Source organism: Castor canadensis, chromosome 19, assembly GCF_047511655.1.
Source record: "Castor canadensis chromosome 19, mCasCan1.hap1v2, whole genome shotgun sequence".
Classification (NCBI taxonomy): Eukaryota; Metazoa; Chordata; class Mammalia; order Rodentia; family Castoridae; genus Castor; species Castor canadensis.
Window position 1 is genome coordinate 30,045,200 of NC_133404.1, and position 21,595 is coordinate 30,066,794.

The following is a 21,595-nucleotide window of genomic DNA, read 5'->3' on the forward strand; positions in this document are numbered from 1 at the left end:
TAATCCTAGTATGGGAAAGGTGGCGATCAGGAGAATCATGGTTCAAGGCCATGATTAGTGAGACCCCATTTCAACCAATAAAAGGTAGGTGCCATGATGTACACCTATCATCCCATCTGGGCAGGAAGCATAAATAGGAGGGTCATAGTCCAGGCTGGCCTGGGCATAAACTTTGAGACCCTATTCCAAAAATAATTAAAGCAAAATACACGTATCTTAATGTCTGTAACTTCTGGTGCTGCCTTTTGTCATGGAGGAGTTTTCAGTGTGGATTCAACTAAGTAGCTCAACCTTGCTTTTTGATTTCTGCTTTTGAGATCTTGTTTGAAAAACTCTTTACTACTTTGAGATTCAAAAGCTATTCCTCTGCATTTTCCTCAGGCAGATTCAAAGTTTTGTTTTCACATTTGTGTATTTCATCTATTTAGAGTTCCTTTTCCTGTAAGCTATGAAGTGGAGAGTTTAATTCCCTTGTTTCCCTGTGAACCACAGCTGGTCCACCATCATTTATTAAATAGTCTATCACTTTCTGCTTAGCTGGTGTTTCAAGAAGAGTCAAGCAATCTGCATTTTCTGTAACTTCTCTTAATTTTTAATTATTAATGACTGATGAAAATTTCTATTTAAATATTAAACAGGCCACGTCAAACACTTCTACAGTTCAGATCCTTCTGTGGCTCCCAGTTTGTAGCCTCTGACGTGATGGTTGAGGGTAAGGTGGCTGATCCATGACCTGAGACTGTACCCCAACTCTGTCACTCACTTGCACTTTGACCTTGGTGATTTGTTGCCTTCTTGGGGTCTCTGTTTCCTTATAATAATATTATTATTCTCTCCCTCCCACCTTGGGCAATAAATAAGTATAAAATAAAACAACACATGGAGTCTTTAGCTCTTGGTGCATACATAGTAAGCGTTTGAGAAATGTTAAATTCTATCAACAACTTTCTCCTCAATATTTATTATTCTGTGTCAGTCCACTGCCTAGCAGCTGAGGGTGGTATCTGCTGTTGGCAGTGCTGTGTGCATCCATTCATCCATGGAACTCAATTGAGGATATGGTTACCTTACACTGTGTGGCGTGGATTAAGTTGGTTCATGCCACAGCTCAGTGATACCTAACCTCTTGACATACGTGGATTTGTTCAGATGCCTGGACTGCAGTGAAGAGGTGGCTGGTGTTGCAGTGAAGACATCACCGTGAGCCCTGGGCACCTAAAGAGGGAAGGGAAAGGGTCCCTGCAAGATTGGAAAAGAATCCATGGAGGTTGAGCCTGGAGGCCATACTTTTAAGGCAAAATCGGGAGGGAAGAGACAAGCCAAGTGCCCTGAGATTTCCCAGGAGTTCAGGCTGAAGGTGATGACTTGGGACCAGAGGGAAAGAAACAAATTCCAGACTCTTAGCAGCAGGAAATGGCAGGAGCCCATGATTATCAAAATGGATGAAAGATAGAAAGAGGTTGAGCAGGGCTGCAAGCTTTTGACCTTGGAAGAGAGGACACCTTGAGAAGGCTCAGTTTAGGCTGGTGAGTCCTGTTTGGAGTGGGCTGAGTCTGGGGTGAGTTTAGGCGGCTAGGCCAGCCAGCCTCCATGGAACACCACAGTAGAACACAAACAGGAGCCCAGCCCTGGGGAGGTCTCACTGGGACCACCATCAGCACAGAGGCAACAGGGAATGTATGAAATTGCTTAAAAGGCAAAGAACATTTGTTTGTTCTCTTTTTTGGCCTTTTAAATTCAGACACTGACACACGTGCTCTTTCTGTAGTCTGGGGTAATTCTAATACCCAAGGTAGTCTATTGGTAATGAGCTGCATCTGTGAGCAGAGAAGGGGGAAATGGCCTCACCCCAAAGGCAGGGCCAGGGATTCCACACCACCACAGTGGTAGGCACTGCTGGACGTCTTCCCTGTCTGCTGCCAATCCACACAGATCAGCTGTTTCCTTCTGCTGAATTTGGTGTTCAACTGGTTCTGGGGTGCAGCTTTCACCACTTGCTCTAAGAGGCAAACTTAAAAAAAAAAGAAAGAAATGTAATGCCATTTTTGCTTCCTGTCAGCATAGGCTGAGATTGTTCTAGGGCCTCCCCTGGGCCATCAGAAGGGAGGGCTTGTTCATGGTAGGTTGACTTTAGCTCATGAATGTTAAGTCAATACCCAAATGACAGCTGGCTTTCCATGTTGGTTAGTACTTTAGTTGAAGGCCTGTGATGCCCTGCCAGGGGTTGATTTATGGAGGTGGTACCCAGAGCTGCTCTGGGGTGTAGACTGACCCTTTGTGTACAGCCCCAAGAGCAGGGTCTCAGGAGCTGCTAACCTTGTGCTAGACTGGAAGTGCTCATGTTTACCCCATGGTTTCACTAAATCTCCACATTTTATCCCCAAGGGAATGGCTTTGCTGGGCTAAGCATGGTGCATGAAATGTGCTTTTTTCATTATTCTGAGACAGCTTTTCTTTTTCTTTGCTAACTTGGCAAATATTTCTATGTGTCACCTTGTGTTTTATTTATCCTTTAGAAATTCAATGATTAATATAAAAGGGAATGAAGCTGTTTTTCAAGGTTGTCCCAGGTAAATTTCAAAGACAGAGAATTGTAAGGGTTCTTCAAAACAGTAAAGGTAACTTACAGGAATAGTTCACATGGTCCAAGGCATACAAGTAGTACAGGGGAAGTCAAGTGTTGTAGGTGCGAGCAGACCTTGACCACAAGTTTGTCATCCTATGAACTTGAGTATACTTAAGACATACTCTTGTCCTCTAAATCGTCCAGTTATCTTCACTCCAGATTGTTAAACAAAGGCCACCATTCACTTTTATTTTACTTGCATAGGTTTATCTTTATTTTATTTTTAAAATTGAAGTAAAATTATACATAAACAAGTATTTGCAAACTGAACAGCACCCTGTGTAGCCAGAACTCAAGTCAACAAACAAGATGCCAGCCCCTGGGATGTCCCTCTGGTGTCCAGTCTCTCCCTGGTAACTACACTCTGACTTTGGATCACATAATAACTTACATTATAAGGTGAACCCCCTTCTGGGTCAGCTAGTAGCATCCATCATCTGTGCAGATGCTTTTCCCTGGGTTCTGTCCCCGTCAGTCATCATCTCTCCCCACAATAAGTAACAATTTCCTGGAGTTTTGTCTTGAGAGCTCCCTGTGTCTCCTGGCTTTGTGCATTTGTGATTTCCAGGTGAGTCACAGTGAAAAGGACAAGTAGTGTTGTTTCCTGGCTTGCTGTGTTGAGCCCTGTGCACCTGGAATGCTCCTTGCTTTTCCACATTCCTTAAGATTTACTAAGAAGGAGCTGCAACAAAGCTTCCTTTCTGCAGATCTACTGTGTCCTGGGGAGTGTGAGGGAGGCTCACTGGTTCCCAAGCAAACCCTGAAGACTAGCTCTAGAGCCATCCAGTCCTCTTTCATGGAGGCTGTGTTGCCTTTCCCTGACATTCTTTGGAATCCTTTGAGTATCTAAAGAAACAATTTCAGTCTCCAATTCTTCAGACCTACTAATATGTTACTTTTACAAGTCTTTTGAAATTGTCTCCTTCCTCCCAGGCAGTGTTTATGAGTCTTGTTAGAACGTTTCACAGGGACTGGGAATTTCCAGAGAGTCTACTGCAAATGGAAATGCTCGATGATGTCAATGGCTGGGTCTGCGTTTGGCACAACATCCTGTCCTACTTCCTTTGCAGGGATCCCTGGCTAAAACTTGTGTGGTACCTAGTTGCCAAATGACTGAGGAATGTCACTTCTGTGCCTCCAAATGTAGCCAATTGAGGTGTTGTATGATTTTTAAATACAGAGCCATCAACACTTCCACTCAACCATAGTCTTCGTTCTTCTCTACCAAGCATTTTTGTGGCTAGTTCAACCTGAGGCTCCTGCAACTTTCCACATCGTTTCTTTGGTATTCAAACATGTTCTGAACATTGAACCAGGTCTCACAGTGAGTCAGCTGGTGCTGTGCAAAGATGAGAATGGTGAATTCCAGTTGCCACTTCTGTCAGTTACCCATGTGGATAAGTGGGAGACACTGGGCACTTCCATTTGTATCCAGGTTACACTCTGTTTGTTAAGGGCTGCTTAATAAAGTACCATAGACCAGAAGGCTTAAACAATAGGTATTTATTTCTCACAGTACTGGAGTCAGGGAAGTCTGAGATCAAGGTGCTGGTAGGGTGGTTTCTGGTGAGGGCTCTCTTTTCAGGCTTGTGGATAGGCACCTTCTCACTGTGTCCTCACATAGCCTCTTGTGGATATTTGGAGAATGGGAACAAAGCATATACTTTCTGCTGTCTCTTCTTCTTATAAGGACAGAAATCCTATCAAGGCCCCTCCTTTATGACCCACCTAGCCTCAGTTACCTCCCTAAAAGCCTGTCTCCAAATAAAGTCACAGTGGCTGTGTGGACTCATCCTCTGGATTTCAGGGAGTACAAGTCAGTTGTGACACTGGGCGTGACTAAAATTCATGTTGTTGCCCTCACCAGCCTCCAGCACTTTACCTTCATCCTTGCCTTGGCTGTCACATTTTAGCAGCCCTCCCTCATGGCCCTGTCTGCGACTGCTCTAAGTTCAGTTCACTCATTAGGACAGATCATGACTCTAGGCACAAGCTTAAGACAGAGGTCAGCCCTGGGGATGGCTGGGTCAGGAATACGCCCCTCCTTTCAGGTAGCATTTGCATCTTTGCAGGACATACGTAACTCCGTTCTTAGATCCATTTGAGGATATCTGGCCCTATGTCACTCCCATATAGAGGAGGTATTTTTAGGTAAAACATATCACACTACTTCCCAGCCTTACCTCCCCCTAAAACTCTGGCTTTCTTTGGGCAAAGGGAGGGCATTCTAACCCACCAGTAAAGGGGACTGACTATTCATGGGGAGACAAGATAGAAGAGTCTTAAAGCTATTGAAGTAGGATTGGCAAAGTTTACTTTTAACATTATTGACCATTATTCACAATAGCCAAGCTGTGGGAACAGCCAAGGTGCCCCACAGCCTACAAATGGATCAAGAAAAGTGGTGTTTATACTCAATGGAGTTCTACTCAGCCACGAAGAAGAATGAAATCTTATCATTTGCAAGTAATTGGATGGAACTGGAGAACATCATCTTAAGCGAAGTTAGTCAGGCTCAGAGGACCAAAAATCTCATGTTCTCCCTCATTTGTGGACTTTAGACCTAAAACAAGTGCAGTAATATTATTGGACATGGGTCACACACTAAGGGGAGAATGCGCACAGGAGGAATAGAGAAAGGGAAGGAAACCTAAAACTTGAATCTGGTTGAGGTGCCCACTGTAGAGGAGCGAATAAAGTAACCTTAAACTTACAGAGGCCACTATGGGAAGGGGATCAGGAAGTAGTGAAGAGGTCTGGCAGAGATGAACCAGTGTGGGTTGTGATACACAAGTGCATGGAAGCAACGCTAGGAATCTCTCGTATAGCTAGGTTTATCTCACACTAGCAAAAATGCTGGGTCTTTCTTATTAGCGCTTATGTTTTTGCTTCAACAAAATCAGAGAAGAAGAGGGTGGAACACGTTCTGCCTGTAAGTGGCAGGGAAGGGGGCAGGTGGCCCAAACAATGTATACACATGTAAGTAAATGTAAAAACGATAAAAAGGAGAAAAGAAAAAAGTAAATTATTGACTACAGTAAGAGAATGTGAATGTGTTAAAGCTTTCCAAATTCTCTAGGATCTGTTTTATGGCAGTGTGGGTGTCAGTCTCAGCCCACCAGTTTATAGGACAATTGTCCTGTGCTGTCTTGCCCTGGGCCCATCTCATAGGCGCACTCACATAGGCACCCCCCCCCACACACACGCATCTGCACAGAGACACACAGGGGGAGGGTGTGGTGCTGCCCAGGTACAGACATTGAACAGGCTCGTTAGGTCGGCATGTTGCCCAGATGGCAAATGCAAGAAGATGAATCCCTGCACCTGCCTGATACATTCTCAGGAAAGTACGCAGAAGTCTTTGGCAATGGACTCACAGGCACTGCCCACAAACGCACACTTCCCATGTGAGGAGTTGTCCAGGATGCTCAGGGTGTTTGCCTAGTGAACAGAAGAGAGAATATGAACTCTGGTTGGGGGAGGGTGGAACTTCTGCTATGACAGGTGACCAAGAGGGAAGAACAGGAAGGTGAGGAGTGGGGGACTCAATGCAGAACTTTAACCTTATTTATTCACTCTCTAGAGTGGCCAGATCTGGACTGAGATACTGTATCAGTTGTCTTTTAGAGACCGCAGTACCCACCCTTTGGGGCCCTGGGATTTGACCGAGAACATCTCACTTCAGCTTTCCTCCTGCCTCCTTGTCTTTTTGATGGCATGATATTTTCAAGGCAGTTTTCTCCTTGGGCCTGGGCTGTTCTTGCTCAACTTAGAATCTGTGCCTGGCTTGAGGCCTGTTGTGGACAGGAAGTCAGGAAACACTTGATGAAGCACTTGTCAAAATAAGAGATTTTCAAGGCTCCTCCAGTGTCCTGAGTTGAACCTGGTGGGGACTTTTCCCGCCGGGCACCAAGGGCCTGTTCTAGTACTCCCTGAGCCTGTGTAGGGTCCTTCAGAGAGAGTTACACTGGTCATTTGAGGAACGTGATGTTGGTTCCCTGGAGGTCTCCTCCTGCCTGTCCTCTGAACACAAGTGCCATCTTGTCTGGAGGATGGGAAGTCTGCACGACATCTCCATGTACTTGGCTCAAGTTGGTCGTGGTCTGTTGAATATCAACAGCCGTTTATTTCTCTTCCCTTTCCCTCTCCTGGCCTGTTTTGGTTTCTGCAGAATGTAGCAACTGTTGGGATAGGCGTTTTTGCTTCCAACTTGTAAATTCCAGGGGGAATTTGCTCCTATTTACATGTAACTCACTTACCTTGCCAACAGTCTTGTCTCCAACCCCAGAAACAAGGTCCTTGATGGTGACATACTGCACGATTCCCAAACCCAGGATGTTGGGCCTGGGTCACCTAAGCCTTAGCTACGGTCTTGGTAACACCACTGGCCATGGAAAGCAAGGCTCAGCATTCAGGGTCTCTTCTGACTCTGACCCATAATAAAGAACACCTGTCACAGAGCAGCAGCTCATGGCACATTGGAACACAGAAACCAACTAACTAACTAGGTAACCTGAGATGCCAGGGCTGCTGGGTGGCACCCAGTCATAAGGAGATCATAATTCAGAGGGGAAACCTGGGAAGCTCCCTTGGAGAATGTACCAGCACAAAGGTGACCCCCATTTCATTCCCAGCCTCTCTCCTCTCCCCTGTACTTCAGGCTTTCTCATGTTGCAGGAAATTGAACTTGATTTCCCCTGACTTTTTTATTCACGAAGGCCTTGCCTACTCTAAGTCAGAAAGATTTACGACTTTGTTCTCTTGGAAGAGTTTTACAGTTTTAGTGCTTATATTTAGGCCTTTAATTAATTTTCATTTAAGTTTTGTATGTGGTGTGAGGCAGGGGTTCACTTTCTTCTGCATGTAGTTAGCCAGTTGTCCCAGTACCATTTGGTGAAAAGATCCTTCTTCGTCCATTAAGTGGTCATGCTACCCTTGTTGAAAATCAACTGACTGAATATGTGGGTTTATTTTTGAACTCTGAATCCTATTCCAGTGATCCGTGTGCCTATCATTATGTTAGTAACACACTCTTCTGATTGCTCTGAATTGTATTAAGTTCCCAAATCAGAAATGTGAATTCTTCAATGATAAGACTTGAAAAAGCCTTCAGATTTTGCCCATTCATTACTCTATTTAACCTTGAATGAGTGGCTGGATGTTTTTAGCTCTCCTGTGTTCTTCTCAGTCATTAGGTGTTAGGCATGGGTAGTTTTGAATGATAGTGGCAATTTCTATAATACTGGTGTTTAGGAAGTGGACCAGTGCCCCTTTCTGAGGCTATGGTTTACACCCTCTGTGCATGGTGTAGGGATAGAGATCTTGGCTAGCTCTTCTTCCTTCTGCCATGACTAACCCCAAGGGATCCAGAGGAAGAGAACAGGGAACCTGGAATACCTATGAGTGGGGCAATTGCTAAGACACAGTGAGGTCTGGGAGAGATCATCCAACTGTGCTCCAAGAGATAAGAGGGACTGAGGTGGGGCAGAATGCCGAGTACAGGGAAAGTCTGAAGCATGGAGCATCTCACTCCCAGGTGTAGGGAAAACATCAACCTTCCCACCTCTCCTGCCAGCCTTCCAGAGCTCTACCATGAATATTCTTTCCTTATTTGTCAGAAGTATTAAAGGCTGTGACTGATCTTTAGCACACTTCGGCCTCTGGCTGCCCTGTTTCCTAAGGAGGCCAGTCATTCATTATGAGTTGGGTGGTGATAGTTTTGTGAACCACTGACCTCAGAAGCAAAACTGCAGAGGAGAATTGAACCTGAATTAGTCAAATAATTTAGATAGTACAGAGTTAGGAAACAGACAGTGTTTAAATGAAAACTGACATTCTTTATTATAAATGAGCATGAGGGCTTTCTTTTTTGCCTGATAATAAAACGGGAGTTTTTTTAGGGTATAGTCGATCTGCACGCTTGTTTTCATTTACTTGTTAAAACATATTTGGAACTTCAGAATCAGTCCTTGAAGCACTTTGGCAAGCATTCACGGATATGTGCAGAGTGGTGAAAAATTTGAGTCACCAGACAGGCACATTCCCAGCTGAGGTTGAACAAGGCCACTCTCTGCCTTCCTTTTTTCACTCTCCTACCATAAGCAAGTACCCTTTTCACAGTGTATTTAGGACCATGGTTTTTGCATTTTTTGTGCCTTTTCTTGGTGATTTCACTGTTTCACATGCTTCCCACACTTCCCACACAAAGTGCTTAAGTGATAAGTGTTCCTAAGCACTGGACCATGGTGACATCCTTATGGAGCAAACCTGTAGATGGGAGGAAGGGGGTGAATGTCCTGATTCAGCAATATGTTGTAAACAAGGTATCTTTCGACAGACGCCCACATGTAGATTGATATGACCAAAAACTCACAGGAACCTAACTCTGTGTTTTATCTAGGATCAATAGACCAGTACTAAGCCAGTGGTCACAGCAATGTTTTTTGTTTAAGTTTTGAACATATTCAAAATAGTTTATAATATTTTGTCTCTATTTCTTACTCCAATGTATTTTTTAAAAATGTTACTTAACAGTCTTGAGTAAATACCACACAGAAGGTACTATACATGTTAACACTAATTTGTAGCTTTTTCATGACCCCAGAAGAAATCTCCTTCCCATCAACAGTCATTATCTTCCTTTTCCCATCCCTTCAGCTCAGCTCAAGGTGAGCATTACTTTATTGCTCTCTTTATGGATTTCCTAATCTACCTGCCCATGCTGGAGGCCCTGGGTTCCATCCCCTGCAACACACACACACACACACACACACACACTCACTCTCTCTCTCTCTCTCTCTCTCTCAGTCTACCATGAGTAACAAGAATTGACTGTAGTTAATTTTCACTTGTCACATCCTAGACTCTAAGGATGGTATTAAATGGGGGTGCTCTTAAATGGTATTCACAAGTTCAAATCATTCCTGCACCCCCCTTTTTGAAGTTTCCAAGTGTGTACACACTTGTCATTGAGCCTGAGCATAAGACAATCTCAAAACCTCACAGGATCAAGTGAATAGATATCATTTGCTCCCTTGTAATTGAAAACATGATGTCCCAGTGATAACCGTGATGGTGTTGGGACCTTGAGCAGTTGGCTAGAGAAAACTGACCATCTGCTCAAAGGTGGAGTCCAAGCAGGTCTGACTAATAGGCAACAAGTCCAACAGCTGCAAACTGTTTACACACAGAGGCTTACTGGATAAACCTGGTTTTCTGCAGTTGTGTGGTGTTTACTCCTTAAATCTAGAAAGGATCAAATGGTCGACCCTGAGTTTATGAATTGTAAACTCACACTGTGCAGTTTTCTATCACGAAAGAAAAATAATTAGGAGCTCATTTTCTGATTTCCTCCATGGTTGTGCTTCTGCAGAGAACAGAAGGGAGGAGTGAGTGCACATTCAGTGATGTGGCTGGGGAGGTGGTCTGGTTGGACATTGGTGCTGCAGTCCACTTCTCTGGCTGAATTAGATAGGCTTTCCCAAGCTTCAAAAGAGCTCCTATTACCCTCAGCATTTCATATTTTGAAAAGTGTGTTTGCTTCCCTACTTTGTGCCTGGGGTGTGGAAGAAGTGGAGGGGGACACTGTTTAGGACACAAGCACACACATTGCTACATGTTGGCTTGACTGAACTCAGTGAGTCATTTGCTGTACACTTGGAGTTAAAATTCAGAGGGGCTTGGGGGTTCGGTTTCATTTTTGGTCTCCCATACCTGCCTCTGCTATATATCACCTTGGATAAATGTAATTTAATTAAATAGATTGAATTTTTTGTAGCGGCATGCATATTAACTGTATTGAGTTTGAGTCTAATACAATTAAGTTGATCTTTTAATAAGGAGAAAATGTAAAAGATCTTGATTTTTTTCCTGTGTCTTAGAGGTAACTTCTGTTGTCTATATTCTCTGCATTAGGACACATTAAGATTTATGAAAATCGGGGCTGGGGTACGGCTCAAGTAGTAGGGCACCTGTGTAGCAAGGCCAAGGCCCTGAGTTCAAACCCCAGTACCATCCAAAAAAAAAAAAATTCATGAAAATCTTCTCAGTCTTCAAAGAAAAATTTATTGTTCTTCATCGACAATGCTTTGATGAGAGAGGAACTAGGTTTACCTGGAAGCAGTTGGGTAGAGAGGCCTGCATTTGTACCCTGGTTTGGATGCTGATTAATTCTGAAGCTGGTTGCTGTACCTCAGTTTCCCATCTGTGAAATGGGGCCAGGAAGGCCTGCCCAGTAAGGGAGGGTCAGTTAGTCTTGACCATGGAGCAGTATAGCAAATACGTGCCAGTGGTCTTTCTGCTTCCCCTTTGTTCCAAAGAGCTATGCAAACATGTGGAATGGATGTTTTTAACATTTTTAAATGTGTTCCACTATGATTTCTTTTATGGAGAATTTTAAATCGTGAAGCTTGAAACTGTTGGAAGTATGACTCTGGGATGTAAGGAACACTGGATAACAGGGATGGCAGGTACACGGGAAGGGCCCACTCCATCAGAGCTGAGCTGGCAGAACTGATATTGCAGGCCTCATTTCTAGTATATCAACACAGAGCAAACTAGTTTTCCTCATTTCTTGACAAACACCAATGTGGGATTTGGTGGCTCTTTCCAGTTTGGTGCCCTTGGCAGCCTGAGGTGATGGGGATCTGGGTTAGACAGTGTTCTGTTACTGTAACAAATACCTGAGATATTTGTATTGGTTCATGTTTTAGAGGTTCCAGCCCAAGGTCAGGTGAATCCTTTGCTTTTAGACTTTTGGTGTCCAGATGGCAGTGGCTGGGATTACATAGTGGAGCAAATGGCTTCCTGCATGGCCAGGGAGTGAAAAAGAAGAGAAAGGGACTGGGCTCCACAATTGCTTTCAAGGGTATGGCATCATCAAAGACCTAAAGACCTCCCACCAGGCCCCATCTCCTACAGGCTCTACTGCATCCAATAGCATCACCCTAGGGACCAAGCCTTTAATTCATGGGCCTTTGGGAAACACTTAAGATCCAAACCATAGAGGTGAGTTCAGGACTCCCACTCCAGACTGCTGTTCCTTTCCAAGAAACGTGGGATACTGGTGGGCTTTGTTTTCTGCAGCAACTCCATGGCTTCATTACTGTTTATTTATCGGCAGCTCTTACTTTTACAACAACCTGGGATTTTCTCCAGACTTTGTTTTGCATGTTCTGAGCATTTCCATTACTCATAAACTCACACAGTCTTTGTGCTTTTGTTATCAAGGGCTGTTTTCTTTGGTATGTTTTCCCTTGCTGGATTCTATAACCAGACTGTTCAAGATTGGGATTGATTGTTAAAAGCAGTAGCTTTTACTCCACTATTTTACTCCATTTCTGCAAGAGCAATTCTTATAAATAAGGAGACCCTTTGTTCTCCATTTTTAAAAGTCATCTACCCCTTAGAAAAATTAAAATGCAATTATTGGGAGGCTCTTTGCTCACTGTTACCGTAGCACCGTGTACTGGCTAATTAGAGTGGAAAGTCAGGTCTGCATGTTCTGGATGCAGAGGGTGGCTGGGGCCGAGGGGGGGGAAATCTTTGTGTGGCGTTTAAGGTTTGCTGGTTCAGCAGTAGAACTCACAGTGGTGGGCACGCTCAGGACAGCAAGTGCAGCACATCTGGCCAAACTGCATCTCCCTTCCCCCTGCACCCCCCCCCCCCCAGGAGGCTTCTCCAGGTTGTGCACATCTGATGGATTCTAAATGATTCACTGAGCAGGAGAGACTGCACAACACCGTGGCGTGTGTCTGAGCGTGTGCGCACCACCAGGGCTACATAGCAGCATTCCTCCTATCACTGGTGGGTTTTCAGCAGCAATCCACAAAGTATTTTTAAACAAAACCAGAGTAATGACCTCGAAGGCACTGAGAAACCAGATCATGCCTTTTCTGATTGTCCTTTTCTTCTTGGATCGTAATGTACATGTGCCAAAAAAAAAAAAAAGCATCTTGAGAACAAATAGAATTTGATTTATTTTTATTTTCTACATTTTTTCTTTTAACTCTTTAATCTTGGCCAAGCACATTGCACATTTTCAGATAAAAATACATAGGTGGTGCCTTGCTTCGCTTCCGCATGGTGTGCAGAGCGTCAGCCCAGGTGCCTGCAGAGCTTGTCTTTGAGCTTCCTGTGCACGTCATGGAGGGGACCCCAAAGGAGGGAGGGCCCTGTGTCCCTGTGTGTGGCCGGTTTGGTTTCCTTTTCTTTTTGGTGCTGGAATGGAAGTCAGGGCCTCGTCCTTATTACCTACTGGGCAGGCGTTTCCACCACTCAGTTATACTCCTACCCTTGGTTTTTTTTTTTTACTGGAACCACTCAGATAAACATTCTCCTGGTCTTGCTCCCTTGAAGAAGATAAGACTGTCAATGGCAGCATTCAGTTCCAGTGGAGTCACACTGAGAGCTGGCTTCATGGGTAGGAGAAGTTCGATTATGAGATAAACAAAGAGGAATTTGAGCAGTGGGGGACAAGGTCAGTTTTAATGGACTCTTTCCCACTTGCTGTTCTCCCTGACCTGTGCCAATTCCTTCCTTCTGAGATAGTGGTAAGACCCCTCAGGTTAGGCATGGTGCAAGGTAACAAACCAAACGCCTCTTCCTTCAGTGACCACAGCCCATCCCTTGGCAATGCACCGGCTGGTCTGCCCAGCTCGGTTTAGGCTCCGTCTGTCCATCCCAGCTACTGGCTGTGCAGCACTAAGCCAGCAGAGCCTCTGTCCATCCTGTTAGTGGAAAAATAGCACTGTTAAATACCTCAGTTCTTGCATCCAACAAAAGATGAATTCAAGCAAGACGCAAAAAAATGTAGTAAAAATAATAGTGCAGTTTATTAGGGAAAGAAATATACTTTGGAGTTGGAATTTTACTGAGGAACTCTTAGCCTTAGGTCCATTTGGGCCCTGGAATGGGTTCCTAGGCTTGGGTCTTTGTCTTGTTAGAGAGATTACCTTGTAAACTACCAGTTCCTGCTCTAACTGACAGAGAATCCCTGTGTGAAATCCTAGCTTTTTTTTTTTTTAATTTTTATTGTTTTATTATTCATATTGAAATCCTAGCTTTTGTTCTCTCAGATGTCTGGGGTACAGCTCTTGGATCTGGGTCCTTGTCTTAAATTAAAGAGATTACTTGTGTAAACTCCCAGCACCAGGCCTTGCTGATGTTTAGGGTATAGATTACTCTTGAATAAAGAAAGGATTAACCTTTAGGTGAGTGGCTGACTTCAAAGCATCCTGTGATATCCCCTGGCCTCTGGCTACTTGATCTTAATAGAGACTAGTGGCATTGGGAAGTTTAATTACAATGATTTGTCTTTCTTCCTTCCTCTTGTGGCCACTGCTTATGTCTAGCTGCTGCCTATCAACCCTATACCCATGTGATGTTACAGGGTGGGGAGCACCACACGCCCTCCTCTTACCAATCCCCCCCAATCCCTTGCTTGTGTATCTTACAGGAGATTTAAGGGGCAGCCACAGAAGGGTAGAAAGCACTGGTGCCCCCGAGCTAGCTTCTAGAAGTGTGGTCTGTGGGGACTTGTCCTGGGTGCTGGCTTCCTCACACAGCCTGTGTTGTTCTCACATACCCTCTTGTCAGAACTTTCCTCCCTGGAAAACTCCCAGCCCTTCTCCAGTGGCTGGCCCATTAGTGCCTCTGGCCTCCACAACACGGCCCCTTGCTCACACCACTGCCCTGTGCTACCTGCCTTAGGGAGAGGGCCTCACGTGTAGGATGTTGACCTAGGGGTTCTTCAGTGTTGACTTCAAAACCATCATTCTCCCAGTGTTCTCTCTCCTCCCTCCCTCTGCTGGTCCTGCTTTCTCTCTGGAGGATGACTAAAGCACCTTTCTGGACATGCTGCATAGCCCTTTCTGACCTGCTCTTCATGAGTCCTGCCCTTGGACCCAGTCTCATACCTAAGAGAGCATCTGTGAACCATAACCCTACATTGAGGGTCAAGGGTCAGGACTATAGTGAGGCAAAAGGTGCCCAGAGGGTAAAACTGAAGAAAGTTCTTCCTAGGGGCATGCAAATACAGCATCAGCTCCTAAGGAGACTCTCCTTAACTTTTACACACTGGGCACCTTGCTTTGCTGATCTCATCTGCTCCCAGCTCTTGGGCTAATCCAGGTGAGAAAGTTATCCTTCCTGACTCTGTATTACTCTTATTTCCTCCATCCTTAGTGAGTTAGTGTTGAATTAGATGAGTGTGTGTAAAGCACTCTGCACAGTGGCCCACTCATACTAAGTTCTTAGTAGATGTTTGTGGTTTCTCCTAGTATTATCAGGTGAGTACAAAAGCATTGTATACAACCCATGTAGATGAGCTTCAGACTTGCAGTCCAGCCTTGTGGATAGCATTGTCCCCACTTGCCCCTCTCAATGCTGCGTGATGCCAACCGTGCAGACTTGCCCGGGAGGTCAGGGCCTCCCTGTTCTGAAGAGGATGTGTTTTGTGTCTCTGCTGCAGGAATTGCTTACTTAGGAGGTGTGTGCAGTGCTAAGAGGAAATGTGTGCTTGCCGAAGACAATGGTCTCAATTTGGCCTTTACCATCGCTCATGAGCTGGGCCACAAGTAAGTATCAGACTCTTGTTCTGCCTCTTTAAATTCTTTTCTGAACACACATTTTTCACTTGAATTTTGGAAGCTCTACAACAGTGCTCCTTGGTGCTTTAAAGCTTCTGCATTAAACGACCTAGGCTAGTAAGGCAGAGAGTTGGTCCTGCAGAGACTGGCTCTGAGTGTTGAACTGAAACTCCAGGGGTTCCACATGTCAGGTCTGGCCGTGACAGATAAATTTATTTATGACAAATTAATTATTTATTTATGACAAATAAAGCGACATTGTGATGGGCAGAGAAAGGTTTATTGTGCAGCAAGGGCGGGTGCCACAGGAAGAAGCACAGTCAGCACTTAAGCCCGTCTTCTGCCATCTTCGGGGTAGATAGGAGCTTTAGGTTTAAATAGACAAAGAATTTGGGCAGGGGATGAAACATGTACATGATAATTAATCCACTCCAGTCACAGGTGTGGACTGGTTGGTCATTACCTCAGTCCTTATTTTGGGAAGGGTTCTGGAGAAACAGTTATCACTGTCATCATTTGAGGGGAGCAATCTGCTCTTGGTGGGTGGTCTGTCCTGGAGAGGCTCTGTTGGTCCTTTTCTCTAGGGTGGTATTCTCCATACCTCTTTGTAAACATGGTATGGATCAGTCCTGTCCTTTCTGAATTCCACAGTGACTGCAAGGTAAATGGCTCATAGCAAAGACAGATACAAAAAGGGAGGAAGGGATACCAAGCTTTCCTCCTGCTCCTGGTTAACTCCTGGGACAAGTAAGGAGTCAGTGTTTTTCAGCTAAAAAGCAGCTTAAATATCTGTTACAAAATGTTCATCTTAGCTTCATGTCTATTTTTAAAGCCAGCACTGTGGAGGGAAGAAGTCTGTGAGTATCTTACTTTCCTGGCCACCATGGTCTTTGATGCACTCAGTATACATTATTCAGATTGTGGGATTTATCTTTAGACTATTGACTTTGTATTTTGTTTCCAGTAAGTTTCAAACTAACTTTCTGAATATAGAACTCAGTCTCTTAATTTTAGAGAATTAACAGTGACTGCCTTTACACATGGAAATTCTTCCCCTTAAGATAAAAAACCCTAGAATCTTAGAGCCCAAAGTTGCCTTAGGGAGAATCTGAGGTAGCCTCCTTCATTTTCAGAGTAGGAAACAGAGGGTCAGAGGGATTGGATGGTTGACTGAAGGTTGTACTCACCTGCAGGAAATCTCTGGGGCAGAAATCCAGCTGACTGTGTAACTGTGCCATGAAATTTTCCTCTTTCTTTTGGATTAGGTGGGTGTCTGTTTTGTGTTTCCCTGGGGGAAAAACTATGATATGACTGTGTAAGAACTTTAAAAAAAATTGAGGAGGCCAGAACATGCAAAAAAGTGGGGAAATTTATATTGGATTATATAGAACATAATGGAAATCCAGTTCTTGGAAAAAGTGTTGTACAGGTTTTCTGCACAGGAAGATGCCTGGGGCCTTCACTGTTAAATGCAGCTTTTGCAAGAGTAAGGCACTGTTCAGGAAGCCGCATAAAACCTAATGTTTTCCTCTACAGTTAGCTTTACCTTCTGTTTCAGTTCTGTTTATCTGGACCCATTAGAATGTTTTCACTGCTGTAGAGAGTTTGGTATGTGGTTCTTCTGACTTGTTGGGTCTCATGACATGGGATGTTATGTACATAACACAACGAAAATGTTATTGACCCATGGTCTAGCAAAACAAGAGCAGCTGTCTTTAAGTGCACCATTATTTCATCTTGACAGTATTTAAAAAGTATTGGGTGGTAACACTTTGCCCATACTGTTTTTCTAATTTATATTAACATGTCTGAGTTGTTGAAAATCTGTACCCAAGAATGACATAAAGCTTAAATCATGAAGACTTTGGAACACATCTTCCAACTATCAGAGGACCCCACCAGTGGGTCAAGGTATCTAAGAATTGGCTCCCTAATGATTGTGAGAATGCAGAGCTGTCAGAACATTTTGCCATTGTCCAGGTCATGATGGACCTTCGAGTAGTCAACATAGATAAGGTGATTCGTGCTGTAGTTATGTGATCTGCAGTATCCCACGCAGCCTTCACTATGGTCCATGCCCTTGTGCTGTGTGCACATGCATGTGGGCACACACATGCTGCATGGAGGTCTTATTTTCCTTAGACATGAAGAACACAGGGCCATTTTCTCCCTCATGATCTGTTGGATGGTGCTGTATCAAACACTGACTCCTTAGCCCAGGAAGTCTGCCGAGAGGAATGGTTAGATCCAGTCATACTTTAGAGCCCTTTAGCTATAGTCTGTTTAGAATTTCTTGGAGGACTCTTTATAGCTTGCTGTCGAGCTCTAATTACCTACAAAAATGAACACCTCATTGTTAATCAGAGGTAATAAATCTTGCCAGCAGTTAGTCCTAGTTAAGTTTTGCAGTGTTCCCAAGGAAGTGTCTTGTCTCTAAGTAGTAGTGGGTATTAGGAAGCAGATCGCCAAGAATGAAGCCACACACTCTGTTTTTGGGAGGCCCTTCTGATCACCCTTGCATGGGGCAGCAGGCCAGGCCAGGCCAGGTAGACTGTTTAGAAGAACCAGGACCTGCAACCTCAACAAAGTCAAGAACCACACTGATGCAGGAGGAGGCTGGAGAAAACTCTGAGCCAGGCTGCAGATAGATGCTGGAGGGGCTGCTCTGTGTTTCTGCTTGGAGGATGAATTAGCTCTGAGCAGCAGCCAGGCTCACAACAGCTCTGACACTTTAAGTGAGTGATCTTGACCTTGGTTGCTTGCCTGCCCTTGAAAGACTGTCTTCATTGGCAGCTACATGCTGCCTTTTGGTTCTCCTGGTAATGGCAGCCATCTCCCTATCTCGTGATCACTTGAGAAACTCACCTTAAAGCAGATATGGCTTCTTTTGCCTCTTATCATCCTGTGGTGACCACTGGAAAGTGGTGGAGCCTGAGCATGGCCTCTTGTACTTCAGAGGGCTGGATTATCAACTGCTTTATTAGGACAGACTCCATGAGATAGGGACAGTTTCTTGAGTGGAATAGCTCATCTGAGGCAACTCTTCCCAGCCCATTTCCCCTAAGAAACCAGACAGGGTGCCTTATGCAGAGGTCAGCATCCAAAATGCTGGTTAGTGTTTGTTTTTAAAGAGAAAGAGGGAAAGATAGAGGCAAGCATTGTTTCTCTCAGGCCCATGCTTTTGAGGCTTAACCCTGATTGGTCATGGGAAAGACTGTGCCCTGATAAGGGGTAGAAGGTCTGTTTTCTACTGATTATACATGAGAAAAAGTAAAAGGGAGACCTTCCTGGACTAAGAAAGGAGTTATTTGTGACTTTGGTATGACCTTAAAAATGACTGAAATTTTGCATATGAATATATGAATATACTCTGATTTGGAGTATCATTTATAATAGCATATATTCTAAATATGGAGACAGAATATAGTTTATGATTTGGAAGTTGTAGTGTAAAAGATAGAAAGCAAATAGCTCCATGAAAGTTGTTAGTGAGAACACTGCAAAGGAGGTAATGACTGATACAGGAGAGGCACAAGGTGAGAGCTTACACTAATGCAGTTAGAAGCCAGGAAAGCTCAGAACTGAGTCTCAACCAGACATTTTTGGGCTCAGGGAAACCCAGCATTATGTACATGCTATGTGCTTCTCAATTAGGTGGACAGCAAGATCCTGTATGATGGCTAAAGACTGGGCCCTCTAGGTGTAGGGATGGGGAGAGGGGAAGTCTGTTTAATGCACGTTCGGAAAAGACAAGGGCTGTGTTTTGCATATAGACACAAAAGGCTTCCGGTCTGCAGAGGATAACTCTGCTTCTGCTGAGCTTAGGAGATTCTTGTAGATAAGCGTGAGCTGGATCAGGAGCAAAGATGTACCTGCTTGAGAGCAGTCTGAACCTCTCGACCCAGGGGAATCTATAGAAGGTCCTCCAGACAGCACAAATGCCATGCCTAAAGTCGATCTCTTACTGCCTGTCCTCAGGGAGGAGGTTCTCCTGACCCTTTCTTTCTGGAGTTTTTGTTGGTGTGCCTGTGCCCTTTCTTAGGTCAAAGAATTATTCTTAGGGAGTCTTTCCTCCCATTTCCTGCATGAGGGCAGGAAATGTTTGTTTTTCTCTCCCCCCACCTTGTCTATATTTTATCCTGTTGTACTAAAATAAATCCTTGCTAAACCTTTTTTTTTTTTAAAAAGAATTATTCTTAGAAAAAAAGTTTGGAAACCCCAGAGTAGATATTTTGGTGGTTCTGCTTGTTAATTTTGAGGTCCAGAGAGTTCCCTCTTTATAATCGCTCACCTTAGCTTAGTCCATCCTGTTGTCCTGATCAGGACTTCTGATGCTAAGACAAAGACATATTTTGCTTCACTTTTGTCCCATTCCTTGCTTCCCAGTGATAACCCCACTTGCTGTGGCCACACTGTAGTCTTCATAAACTGATTGACTTTCACATATATGACTCCCAGCCAGCAGGGACTTTGTGACTACTCTTTTCTTCTCTGCTCACCTTCCATTGGTGCAGCTGGCCAGAGAGATGGGTTGTTACTATAGGCAGTAGGCAAGCCATTTCCCAGAACTAGGTTCAGCCCTCAGAGATGATAAATTGGATGGAAGTTGGGAGATCACAGGTGGCAGACTTTTCCCTTGAGAGGCTAAAAGAAGGAAGCAGGAAAGCAAAGGCCCTTGTCCATTTAGACTGCTGTCAAAAAAATACAGGAGACTGGCTGACTTACCAATATCAGAAATTTGCTTCATCTAGTTCTGGAGACTACAAGGTGAAGATCAAAGTAGATTCAATATCTGGAGAGGGTGCACTTCCTGGTTCATAGGTGGCACCTTTTTCTGTGTCCTAAGGTTGTGGAAGGGGCAACCTAACTCTCGGGGGTCCCTTTTACAAGGGTACATATCCCATTCATAAGAGCTCTATCTCATGACCTAGTTACCTCCCAAAGACCCCACCCCCCATCATCTTGGAGGTTAGGATTTCAATGTACAAATTTTGGGGAGACTATTGTAACCTCAGAGTGGCTGAACCATCTGAAGTAGTTTCTAGAATTCCTAATGAGGTGCTACCTCCAAGAAAGTAAATTTTCTGGCAGTTTCACAATCAGCGAAATATAGACAAAAAAGTGTTCAGTAGAATTCCAGTGGAACCAATGTTGAAATTCCACCATGCATCAGGTTCCCGCCACAAGCAAACTCCTTGGGTACCAAAAGCGAGGATGCCAGTGGTACCCACCTTCTCTCAGAAGCCCGCAGTGGACATGTCCTGGTCCCTTACTTCTACAACAGTAACAACAACAGAGTCACTCTCTTTTTCACTCTGGAATTTCTCTCTCTGGTCGGCAGGCTCAGACTGGGACTTCTAAGTAACACTCTCTTCAAGGAATCTGTGAATTGGCTTAGAGGACATCTGAGCAGGGCTGCATTTGGCACTCCTGGGATGTTCAGAAATGCCAGGGCCACACCTTTACCCTAGTGGCGTATGAGTTCTTAGACACCACTTATTGTAGGGAAGAAGCTTGGGGAGGCTCTCCAGGAGGGTCCCTGTGTCGCAAGTGAGAACCACAGCAGGCGCGATGTCCTGGGGGTTCCATTGCCGCTCAGTCCACTACCAGCCATCTTCTTACTTCTGTCTCTGGCACCCACACCCTTGTCCTCCCATTGTGTCACCCTGACGTCAGGGTGCTGTATTTCTTCTGAGACCTTCTCCAGCCAGTACACTCAAGACAGGATTAGTCTTGTCACTTCTCATCTGACACCTCCTGGAGACATCAGGGAGTGTGTAGCCCAGAGAGTACAGTGACCTGTGGTTGTGCGATGGAGAAGAATGGGACCAGCAGAGCCTTGGCAATGGAAGGGGGAGGACTAGGGAGGGGGACCAGTAGGACCTACTAGAGTCTCACCTCTTGGAGAGAGTTGAGGTACTGGCTACAGACGGCAGGGAGGAGAGAAAGAGAAACGCACTGATAAGGAGCCAGGTTTGCTCATGTAGTCGTCATACGTACACCTGCAGACACATGCATCATTATACATGGACATGGTTACAACTGTGTGTGGTGTATACCTGGGTTCTCAAGACATGCACAAATGCCCTGTAACCCTGAAGCTGTACCCCCAGTTTCAAAAGCACTGACCTGGCTGGTGTGACTGGGATTGTGTGGAAGGGTGAACAGAGCTAGGGACACAACAGGTACCCAGATATAATAGCAGGATCTCTGGCCTTGGGCAGGTCACATGAGAAGCTTGGTATTCCCCAATATAGATGCTCTTCAAAACTGGACCCAGTCACTCTGGATGCTTCAGCCAGGACACGACACTGCAAAGGTGAGTTGAGGACAGTGGCAGGGAGGTTGATCATGTGCCTGAGGACATGCTCGCTTGGCATGT

At 44.7% G+C, this 21,595-nt stretch overlaps 1 protein-coding gene across 5 annotated transcripts in view; it reads left to right on the top strand.

The window, feature by feature from the left end:
* Adamts17 (ADAM metallopeptidase with thrombospondin type 1 motif 17) overlaps positions 1-21,595 on the top strand; it is a 333,323-nt gene that overhangs the window by 112,212 nt on the left and 199,516 nt on the right. For all 5 annotated transcript variants that reach the window (XM_074061615.1, XM_074061617.1, XM_074061614.1 and 2 more), the window contains exon 8: positions 15,096-15,201. In XM_074061615.1, the coding sequence (XP_073917716.1) occupies positions 15,096-15,201 (106 nt within the window). The remainder of the gene's footprint in view (positions 1-15,095; positions 15,202-21,595) is intronic.